Source organism: Pterocles gutturalis, unplaced genomic scaffold, assembly GCF_000699245.1.
Source record: "Pterocles gutturalis isolate BGI_N339 unplaced genomic scaffold, ASM69924v1 scaffold25224, whole genome shotgun sequence".
NCBI classification, from domain to species: domain Eukaryota; kingdom Metazoa; phylum Chordata; class Aves; order Pterocliformes; family Pteroclidae; genus Pterocles; species Pterocles gutturalis.
The window spans coordinates 35314-46910 of NW_010131473.1; the positions used below are offsets into that span (position 1 = coordinate 35314).

At 44.2% G+C, this 11597-nt stretch overlaps 2 protein-coding genes across 2 annotated transcripts; both read right to left on the reverse strand.

Moving 5' to 3' along the window:
- Nucleotides 1-2592: 2592 nt before the first annotated feature.
- Nucleotides 2593-5388, reverse strand: LOC104459080 (kelch-like protein 24). The gene is made up of 3 exons (XM_010080632.1): nt 4410-5388; nt 3290-3701; nt 2593-2905 (listed from the first exon to the last, which is right to left on the reverse strand). Exons 1-3 carry the CDS (start codon nt 5386-5388, stop codon nt 2593-2595), a joined length of 1704 nt encoding a protein of 567 aa, XP_010078934.1.
- A 2396-nt stretch (nt 5389-7784) lies between these two features.
- Nucleotides 7785-11450, reverse strand: LSM7 (LSM7 homolog, U6 small nuclear RNA associated (S. cerevisiae); the record flags this gene model as incomplete). Its single annotated transcript, XM_010080633.1, has 3 exons — nt 7785-8397; nt 9585-9656; nt 11360-11450. Coding segments are annotated over 3 exons (306 nt in total), but the record flags the coding sequence as incomplete, so codon positions are not given.
- Between the last annotated feature and the right edge of the window lie 147 nt (nt 11451-11597).

Genomic DNA, 11597 nt, shown 5'->3' on the forward strand with positions numbered 1-11597 from the left:
TGGGGAGGGCAGACGGGCTCACAGACACTTCACAGCAGTTTGCCTGAGGCATCACCCAACAGCTAGATGGAAGTGAATTTCATCATGGAGCTTACAGGCTGCTAAGTCACTTGAGGAGATGTTTTCTTCACTTCTCCTGTTGGGACCATTCTTTCACTACTCGCCTATGATCATGTATCCAGGGAAAAGAAAGATCTACAGCCACAGTCTCACTGTCACCAGGAGAAGATGGGTTGAACAAGCTGCTGAAGTTCTCACACCTGACTGTGGTTATCTCAAAACCTTCCCAAAGGTTCATGAGACAATAAATTACAACTGCTGAAGATCTAACTGACTTGCAATTTTGGAAGATACCGGCAGTCTTTGCCAGCCACCTTGTGAAAGGACTTGAATGTGGAAGACACCAGCTGAAGTGGCAAATAAGTTTTCAGTTGTCTAGTATAAAATGGTCAGGCTTTGGGGAAAGATAAACCATTTCTGCAAATAAGCCCTGGGCAACTGATGCAAGCTGGGTTTGCTATATGAATTAGACAAAATACCTTATGTGTCTAAAAGATTTGCTAACTGCATGTCTGCTGAGGGAGAAGACTCCTAAAATTGAAAGCAACCAAAATTCTTGCACACTTTTCCACCAGAGATTATAATTTTGCCTAAATAGAAACTTTCCATAGGGATATGTTCATTTTCTTGAGGTTTCATTTTCAAAATTGGAAAACAAGAGTGTCACAATGCTAACTTCTTAATGGGGTAGTTTAGAGGTTGGATGATTTTTCACCTTGGAACATATGGTACCTGCTGTCATTTTCAGAATTTATAGTAGAACATGAAATTTAAAGTAAAAATAAATTACACCTAAACCAAAGAGTCTCTTTTACCTCGATTTTACCTAGATGCAGAAGTTTTTTAGACTATCAGATCTTATGTCAGTAGGAAAATCTTCTTAGGAACTTGCTGGAGGTCTGACATCACTGCTAACTCCAAGGCTCAGAAAACACAGAGTACTGCAAAGCAAGGGGTCTGACACGTCCCATGTGAATACCAGGGGAAACTGCTTCTGAGAAATGAAAGGAGGTGGAGAGTGACGGGTGGTGTGACTAGGACACGCTGCTGTGAAGAACCAAGGTCCATCTCACATGCCTGACCCACGCAAGGCAAAATATAAATAAAGTCAGGAAAGATGTGCGAGAGAAAGGCAGAAGGAGCTGAGTCAGCAGTCCCTTGAAGGATGTTGATATTCAGCTCTGCAGGAGGCAAGGCTGGCAGGCAGCCAGACACCCATCTCTGTGGGACACTGGCCTCAAGAAGGATGTCACCGGGCCCCAACCGGCTGTCCTGTGTGGGGAGTGCAAGACCTCTCATTGGGATACCTGGTGTAAGGGTTCACCCAGGAGTTATTTCACCTCGTCCATCAAGGACGATGCTTGCTTTTAAAGCCCCAAATGATATACGAGACACTCAGCTTTCCAAAGATGTATATAGCCTCCAGGGCACAAGAGCACGATGGCCATCAGACCCAAAGCAGCCCAGCCTCTCCCTGCTGCAGCCTCAGCGCTGGGGAAGGACCAGCTCGCCCTCAGCTCACGGCGCTCGCAGAGCCCCAGCCTGGCTGGAGGCTGAGAGACGGACGAGAGCCGAGGAGGGGAAGCCAGCCTGGGCTGAGAGGGCTCCACACGAGCAGAGTTGCTCCTGCCATCCTGACATGGTTCTCACAGTGTTTGGGTTGCTGCACCCATTTTCCCAGCTGTTCCATCCTTGGGAGACCTGAGTGCTCTTGGAGATCTATCCCCTACTGTTGTGCCAAGTCCATAGTCCTGCCCATCAAAGAGTCTTCCTCTCACGCAGTCTTTAATTAAGGCTCCATGCAGGTCCCTGCTCCTTGCACTCTCATTTCAGTGCTTTGGGATGGCGATTTTTATTCTGAGTCTGTATGGCAATGAACCCAAAGGGAACCAAAGAAACTGGACTCTTAAGTGCCCCAGTTTGTAAATGGTTATCATCATGTACCCGAATGCACAAATCCAGAATAGCTTCCCTCCTTCTGTGGTGCTCTCCAGCCTAGAATAAAGGCAATTTTAGCCATAATTACACAACCTGGGAAAGTTGCTTATTTCAGATTAAAATGATACTGATACTGGGTATGACTTGACTGCAGTGGTTGGTTGGGTTTGGTTTTTCTTTTCTTTTTACTCTGTCCTGCAACACTAAGAGCTCACACATCCTGCAAAACACACACTTGATTTATTCTTTTACTCCTACAATATTTTCTAACACTGATGCAATGAATTTCACTCTCCCAGCTGTTCAAAGGACAGAGTGCCACAGAGGTTTAAGGTCAGAGCAGCCCTTTATTTAGCATCAACGCTGAGGAGCTTATGTACCATAACAGCACTGACCACTATTTCCCATAATGACCTGCAACCTTTGTGTAGACACCAAGGTTCAAGTTCATCTGCCAGGTAGAAAAAAAGACCAAGTTATGAAGGAACAGAGCTATTTTCAAAATGAAAACATTTCACAGACCAAACTTGACACAATCTAACTCCCATGTTAGCATGTGACTTTTTCTTTTGGTTATGCTGGATCTGGCATCGCTCATATGCACGTATCAAATCTTCGCACAGAGACACACCCACGAATAGGAAGGGGACAAGGGAGTTTGTAATCTATGACCTGGCACGTATCAATGTAGGGATCAAAGAGGACTACAACGGGGAGGGCGCCGTTCCCCTTCCTCTGTCCAAGGAGGTAAATTCGTCCATTCACAGTGCTGCATCCCATAAAGAACTTGCGGGTCAAGCATTCCTCATCCACCTGGGTCCATTCATCTGTCTCCACATCAAATCGAAAAGCTCCCCCTCCTATGGTGTACAGAGCACCATTCAGTGACGTGATGCAGAGGTCATACCTAGGAGGCAGGAAACCTTGATCAGACTCAATAGAAAGATGCAGCCCCTGAAATATTCAATGTGATCTTGGTCCTCATATCAAGAGCCCCGTTTAAACAGAGAATCACAGAAGTGGCCCAGGGTGCCCAGAGAAGCTGTGGATGCCCCATCCCTGGAGGGGTTCAAGGCCAGGCTGGATGAGGCTTTGGGCAACCTGGGCTAGTGGGAGGTGTCCCTGCCCATGGCAGGGGGGTGGGTCCCTTCCAACCCAAACCAGCCTATGATTCTATGATAAGTGTTGGTAGGACATGACATAAAGATTTCTCTAGTCCAACCACTTCTTGAAGCAGGACCAACACTAGAACTTTTCTTCTCCTGCCAGGTCCCAGAAAATTATTTCTTACCTTGGAAGCGGGGAAAATGAGATGACATCCCAGCTGTCTGTCTCTGTGTTCAGCCTTTGCACTCCATCATACACATGTCCATTTTCATCCAAACCACAGACCACATAGATCCTGGTTCCCACGCTGACTGCATCTCCTCTCTCCACAGGCTGAGCCATAGGACTCATGCTTTCCCACTCTGACTCCACCAAAGCCATGCGCTCCACGGCTGGGATTATCCCTTCATCTGTGCTCCCTCCGAGGATGTACAGGTAGAGCCCTGCGCCCACTGCACAATGGCTATTGCGGGACTTCTTCATGGCAGGCCCTTCCAGCCAGCTGTTGTCCAAGCAATTGTAGATAAGCACCCAATCCACACTATACCACACAAACTCATCCCGGAAATATCCTCCTGTCACAAAAAGGAAGCTTCCTGGAAAGACAGCAGAGAACACTATCAGTTACATGAAGACTGAAAATTGCTCCCAAGAACTAGGGTCCTTCATTTCTCCCCAGGCTGTACTCATGAGGTGCAAGAGGAGCAGAGCTCTTTGTGTCAGTTTGCAGTGTTCAATTCCTCATCTGCATGTTATGCTGGGCCAATAGGATGCAGTGAGTCCTTCCAAGTCTGCTCCCACTCATGAGCAGAATCATGGAAACACCTCTTGGAAAGAACCTCTGGGGACCTCATGTCCAAACTCCCGCTGGAAATGGGACCATCACCAACACTAAAGAAGGGAAGCCGTAGTATTGAAAGTCTCCAAGCCCAAAGATTTCACAACATCCGTGGGTAAGTTTAACTTAATGGCAACAATAAATCAGAAGTCACCATCTGTCAAAACTAGCATGAAACAGAAGGCCAAAAAGATACGTTGCTTCAGGTGAAGTCATTAGATTCACTCCAGAGAAAGCTAACGTAAGGAGTTCAATAGCTTCTGCTATACGAAAAGGAATATTTAGCCTTGTCTAGCATTCTCCCAGGACTAAGGAAAACAAAAACATTCTTTGAACAAATACGGATGAGGTTTTAGCAGCACTGAAACCACAGTTTCATAGGAGAAGCAGCTGAACTCCCTGCATTTGGGTCTCTAAGCCTCAACTTCTGTGTGCATTTGCTCAGTTCCACTTCTCTGTAAGTTACCTACTGCTGCCACCGCGTATTGGGTGAGGTTCCTGCGCTGCAGTGGAGAGCAAGCCTGCCAGGTCCCTGTTTTAGGTTGAAAGAGAAACAATTCTTGCTGTTCCTTGTCGTGCTTTCCTCCGAGGACATATAAGGTGTCATAGCTCCGACCAGTGTAAGAACGCAGTTCTGTATTCTGCCAGCTGGGTGGAGGACAGCTGTCTAACTTCTTTATTAGCCTGGAAAATGTATCTGTCTCTCCAGAGCGCTTGCTGTGTTTCACCAAGATATCAAGGAAGGACAAACTCAGAAAAGTGACCCTGACTTCGCCCACCAAATCCAGAAAGTCTTCCTCTCGCGTTGCTGGGTCCTCCATGATCCACCTGATAATACTGTCAAAAACCACATCTTCCCGCGAAACGAAGAGGTCATCGCTTTTTAAGAGCTGCATGAGCATTTCTTTGGGTAGTGCCTTAAATTCCTCCTGGCACACCACATCCCCCCAGTGAGTAAGAGCCACATTCATAGCAGATGCATACAGCTCTAGAAAGCCAAATTGCTGCGAGTAGGTCATCACGCCCAGGCAGTTGGAAACATGCAGCTCTCTCTCCAGAAATTTCTCACACAACAGTTTAACCCTGTCAAACTGAAAAAAATCAGCTGTTTCCAGTAAGCTGGTCACATTTTCTTGACCTATAAGCACTTGGGCAGTGCCAGTGAACTCAAGTAGTGCCTGAAAAGGCACAGCATCAATCCCTCTGATCACTATGTGGTGTTCGGAGCTCTCTCTTGTCCCCCCAGAAAACATGGCTTCAAAATAACGACTGTGTACTGAAAGTACCCTACGGCTGACCTGAAAGAGTCTCTCTCCAACCTCAAGAATTGTGTCTGCAATCATTTCTGCCTGAGGTCTCAGCTCCTCTGGTTCTTGTGCAGGCTCCATGCTTGCTGACTGCCAGGCAGTTAAAATTAACTGCGTTCTTATGCAGCCTTTACTCATGTGAGGTCTCTGGAAACACGATCCCCCTAGCTAGGATAAATACAAGATAAGCCACTCTCGTCCTAAAAATAGAGTATGTTTTCTACCCTGCTGCTTTGCTCTTCTGTCTTTCCTGCTGCTTTCAGAGCAACAATAGCAGGATAACTGTATAACCAAAAAACCACAGATTTAATTGGCATCTCCCTTAACCAGGTGTGACCACAGCAAAATCAGGGGAGGTGTTAGCCAAGCAAAGAGCCTGGACTATGAGGAGGAAAGAAGAGAAACAACAAGACCTTTCTAAGCACAGACTAAATATCAAAAAGTTGTAGAACATTGAACCTATTTGGAAAAAAATACCTACAGCAATACTTTTCACTCCTGCAAATCCTGCCTGAGACTTCCTGGGAAGAAATACACATTTCCCCAAAGCTACATCAGCTCAAGTTTGCCAGACTCCTTGCAGTATTTAACATATATTTAACTTTATACTTTAGTAAGAGATGGGGAAAGGACTGAGCCCCCATTCAAACCCACGTGGCTGTCACGTATTCAGTCATCCTCGATCTCACACACAGCCAGAGTCCAAGCAGCAGCTCACTGCCTCCACACAGAGACCTCTTCCAGAGTGTTTAGACCAAGCTATTAAGTGGAAAGATTTGCGCAGTGACCTTGAACTAGTGCCTCTTATCCCAAAGAGCCCATCCCAGCAAGACTCAGTCCCATTTCTCAGTGGAGTTCAGCAAGTAGAACAGCACTATCTGGATCAAGAACACTTTTTTACCCCGTGGAGGTTCCCTCCTGCATTTCTGCAAAATTGCTGTTACAAATGGTTTTATAGAGTCACATTTAGGAATGGATCCAATAAAAAAGCATACACACATTCAAAAATCAATTATCATTTTCATATTCTTATTTTCAGCTGCTTGACTCCCAAATAGAATCCCAAAGTCTGCACTGCAGAAAAGGACAGCCACGTATTTTGCAATGAAGACCGAGCAGGAAATGCTGCAAAAATGCCCCTCTCCAGACCTCATGCACTTGACACATAACTTCAGGCAGATCTCTCTGTATCTGGAGCCTGGAATCCACTCAAGAGAGCTTCGACAGGTCTGTTTCTGACGTTACACTCAGAAACCAAGAGAAGGCAGGGATGGTGCAGCACGCCATCAGCATCAACACCTAGCAGCCTCTCTCCACCTAAGGGATAGTTCAAGACTCTGCTGAGGCTGATGGTGAGCAAATTCTGATCCAAACACTCTAAATAAGGAGCCTCTTCAAAATTGTGTTTTGTAGCATTATTAAAAAATTACATTGGAAGGAACGTGGCTCTACAGACAGCTCTGCGAGACACTCAAAAGAATGAACCCCTGGGGTACTAAAATCCAGAAGCACTTAAGTTTGCACAGCCAGTATGTCACACAAGACAACTGGTCACTAGTTTCATAGCCTCCTGGAAAAGTCTGATACACTGAACTGGAATTTATTTACTTCAAGATCCCCTCCATTTCAGAGCTGACCCAGGAAAGTCTGTGAACAGGAGTGCAGTGCTGTTGCCAAAATGAACAGCCATGACAACCTGTCCTTGGCATGTTCTCTTGACAACCTCTAGGGACAAGACTGCTGCTGCCACCAAAACAATTTACTCTCCCACAGCCTCTTTTTACGAAGTTCTCAGGAAAAGCAGGCAGCATGTTACATACAGCCCACAGGCACGTATCCTCTACTAGACAGTCTTTAAAATGCCTAACAGAAATGCAGGAGCCCTCAGAAAAGGGAGCAAATGTTCTCAGTCATTTCTCATTGATTTCCTGTCTTAGAGTGAAGCATGGCTTCCAATTTGGTCCCTCCTGATTTTACTGCATTTCCACATCTCCTGAACAAACTTCCTTTAAAACTGTGGAGAGCTGCAATGTCAGCTGTAGAGCACTTTATCAGACTAAAACCCAGACATTTAAGAACAGATTAATTTGAATTTATTCATTCAAAACTCTTCAAATCTTGCTTTTTCTGCAGTATAAAAGAAATAAAAATGTTTACTTACAAATCAAGTTATAACAAGCAGAACCACAAGTGGACAGTTACAATATAAAAATATGCAGTATTTCCAGACACTGCCTACAAATGAACATTAGGATCTTAAATAGTCTTCCTCTAAAATTCCAAGTATTGAATAGATACTTCCATAATGTTCATGTCACTCAGCCAAGAATAATTGTAGAAGTTAGTCCAGTCCTTCTGTAGAAATGTGGGAATCTTCCGATACACAGATCACAGCCAGCCCATAAGGTCTGGAACAAGTGCTAGGAAAGACCTGCTTAGATACACAGCCTGTAAAGGTGATGACAAGGTACTATACAAGGAAAGTAGTTTTCCTGCATGTACCGGAGCAAGCAGGCAAACGAGACTGAACTCAACAGCAGGAAGACTACAACACAATGCTTCCCAGCTGAGTACTGACATCTAAGAGGAAGAAAAACATGTTCCAATGGCTTTAGATAGATTTAGATTAAATACATTTTTAATGTATTTAAAAGTGTAAATAACAGAACCAATATTCAGGGCATTCTTTACCAATTTCATGTGTTTTTTTCAAAACTTAGAAGATCAAGAGGGTCTCAGACAATTCCATGACAGTATTATTCTCTCCTGTCAGCTCTAAACAACATAGTTACACATTTATTGGGGGTGGCAGGAATCAGAACTTACTCCTTATACACCATGCACCATCCTCTCATCATTTATGGAAAGCGACAAAAATAAAAGTTGACTGTTCTTTCACACTACATTCAAACTCCTCTCCCAAAACAGGAAGCTTCTCACACACAGGTAGTTTTCTCTGATGATTTGTACCCTTGAAGTCTTCAGAGACAATACAAAGAAAGCATTAGCCATCTTGCTGCTGAATGAAAGGGTTTGGAATAGCTTCCATTCCATCCTGTGGACAAATAAGAACCACAGAAGTCCCTCTGCAGACCACAAGTCCCAGCTGACGTGTGTCTTCTGTTAATTTGTATTGATCATCTGGATCTGAAAAGCAGAGATACATGGTTACAATGGCAACATAAGGAAAAGAAACCAAATTCCATCAACTTCAAAAGGCACAGACATACAGGTTTTTTCCAGGCATCTCTGCACTGTTTTATTGAACACACGGACTACAACAGTGATGCACCAGTAATACCTGATGTCTTCAAGACATTACTAATTTTCAAAGTAGCACATACCACAGCGAGCAACAAGGAACTTTGCTTTGTATGCAAAGCAGAACACATATCTTTTAAAGATTTCAAAGGCCCTTTCATTCATCTAACCAAAAGCATGCATTTAAGTGATTAAAAAAAGCTCCTGATCCCATTTCAAATGTCATTATAGACAAGCATTTTGGGATCAATGCAAATCAGAAGACGACCCTGACTTCAGAATGCACTAAGGACAGAATGCAGTGGTCCACTCCTAGATCAAGCCAAACAAGGATGTGGATGGAGACATACAGACACTGAAGACAGCAATAGTCAATTCTATCCTCCCTGATATGTCAATATATTTGATAGAAAAGCACTACACATCTTTCAAAACTCTCTTCTAGGAGCAAAATTAAAGCTTCAGGTGCTTCTTTGTAAGCAGGCAAGAGAATGCTTAAAAAACACTGTCCTATCATAGGATAGATGTTGTTTCAGAGCAGAGAAATGGAAATGACTGTATTTATCCTCAGATGAGAAAAAGAAACAAATAAGAAAAAACCCTACAGCTCTATGAGCTCTAAGAATCTACAGAAGGCTTCAGTTTCGCAGGAATGATTTACAGTAGAGTTTAAGACAGTAAGATACTCATTCTTGATGAGATGCTTGTCCTGCTTTGAGCAACCAGCAACCCTCCAGCAGTATAAACAAAAGCAAAGGCAACTGCCTTATCTGAAGGGAGACACAATACTTTATTCAAGCATTAGAGGAGAAAAGTGACAAAGGAGTTACAGAGGAGCTCAAGCAAGGACTACCAAGAAAGTCCTACCACAGTAAATGTGCTTTATATAACTTCTGTTATCTTATTCCTTTCTTTACAATGTAGTTATCACAAACATGTCTCAGGTCAGATGATGTCAACCTGCAGTTTCTGGTTATTCACTCAGAGCTGCAAGATTTCTGTTAAGAAAATTATTCTTGGGGGGGGGAAAACAAACAACCCAAAAAACTTTACACAGATAGCATATTACTTACCTCGCATATATTCAATGGTACCATCAAGCACAAGGTTCAGAAGAGGGTCAAATCCTTTCAAGACGCCACTTGCTATTGAAGACAAACACACAAAACAATTATTAGAGACGAAAACCAGGCATACAGCATCACAAGACTGTGTGATAGACACCTTCAGTTCTCCAGCTCTGTTCCCTCCATCAAGCAAGGCTATCAAGGAAATGAGACCAGAGATATTAAACAGTGCTCTCTTTATCAAAGTGCATATACAGGAGGACTCGGCTGATGTGCCAACTGAAACTTACATTTTTTTCAACCAATTCTTCAAAATGCTCTTCAAGAGGCTAACATTTTCACATTTTTGTTTTCAGCCAATTTTAAGAATGAATACTTCAGCAGAACAAATCAATACAAGTCACATACACACAAGAAAAATCCCAAACCCAAAACCAAATAAATAACTTTAGTGAAGAGGTATTGCAAAAAAAAATAAAAAAAAGGCAAGACTGTAATATAATATTCAGAATGTATTCAGACTGTAATACTCAAAAACCCATCTTCCAGGTCCCATCTCCTGGAACATAATTTCTTTAGCATAAGCACTGCCTTCACAGGAGTGCACTGCAGGCAGACAAGCACGTTGCCATAAATGAGAACGCAATTCCACAAGACTGGTCACTAAATAAATCGCAAGACTGCACAGAACAATCGCCCAGTTTGAAAAACAGTTGTTGGTAACCAGCATTACCTTCATTGCTAACAGCCCAAATCAAATAAGAGACTCTTACAATCCCAGATATATTAAGATTATAAAGGAACTTGGCATGAATTTTTTTTTATAAGAAAATCTAAACCAATAGATTCAATGGAATGGTCAATTGCCCAAAAAAGACAAAAAAAAATTTAAAAGCAAACCGAGTTTGCTTTGCAAAAGCTTCTGCTGAGCATCTCCCACACCGCATGCTGTTCACTTTCAGCCAAAGAAGTGCTCTGCAGGTGTCACCACCAGCGGCATCGGGACAGACAGCTGCAGATCCAGCAAGGGAGCACGTAAGGCAGGAGGAGGACCTCCCTCTGAGAGCCTCAAATGTGATGAAATGACACAGTGAAATATTTTGAAACAATCTATGAACTCCAGGCACATTTAGTACCCTAAGCAATGAAAAGGAGAGCAGGTGTATTAATCATAACATCCATAGAAACACAGAATCCCAGACTGGTTTGGGTTGGAAGGGACTTTAAAGCCCATCCAGTGCCACCCCCCTGCCATGGGCAGGGACACCTCCCACTAGCCCAGGTTGCCCAAAGCCTCATCCAGCCTGGCCTTGAACCCCTCCAGGGATGGGGCATCCACAGCTTCTCTGGGCACCCTGGGCCACTGCCTCACCCCCCGCACAGGAAAACATTTCTTCCTCATGTCTAGTCTAAATCCCCCTCTTTCAGCTTATAACATAAACGCTTACCCATAAATGTTTCTTTGCTGCTTTAAGTGCACCCTTGCAACGTGGAAAAAAAAAAAAAAAACCACAACCAAAAAAACCAAAAAAACCAAAAACAACAGCCAAAAGAAATAAGACAGTTGAAGACAACTAATAAAAGAAGATGAAAGAAAGGTGTGCAGATGAAACAAAGATAAAATTACAGCCAGGGGATTAATGAAGAGACGCTTCTCCCCGGTAACAGCAAACAGACAACAGCACTGGCGGCTGCTCGTCCTTCCCTACAGCACAGCGACGGGACCGCCGGAGCGGGGAAAGGCGCCGGAGGGAGCTGCAAAGGCCCGGGCCCCACCTCACCTTCTCTGCCCCCCTGGAACTTCACCCGGATGGTTTTGTCGATGTACTTGGAGAGGTCCAGAATACTCTCCTTCTTCTTCTTCTCCTTATCCTGCAGGGGAGGAGCACAGGCAGCCTGAGCCGGACGAACGCCCGCTCCCCGTCACACACCCTCGCGAACGCTTCTCTTCACAGCGCGGCTCTAACGCGGCCGCAGCGCCGCCCCGGGCACAGCTCCACGGCAAAGCGGAGCAAGAGC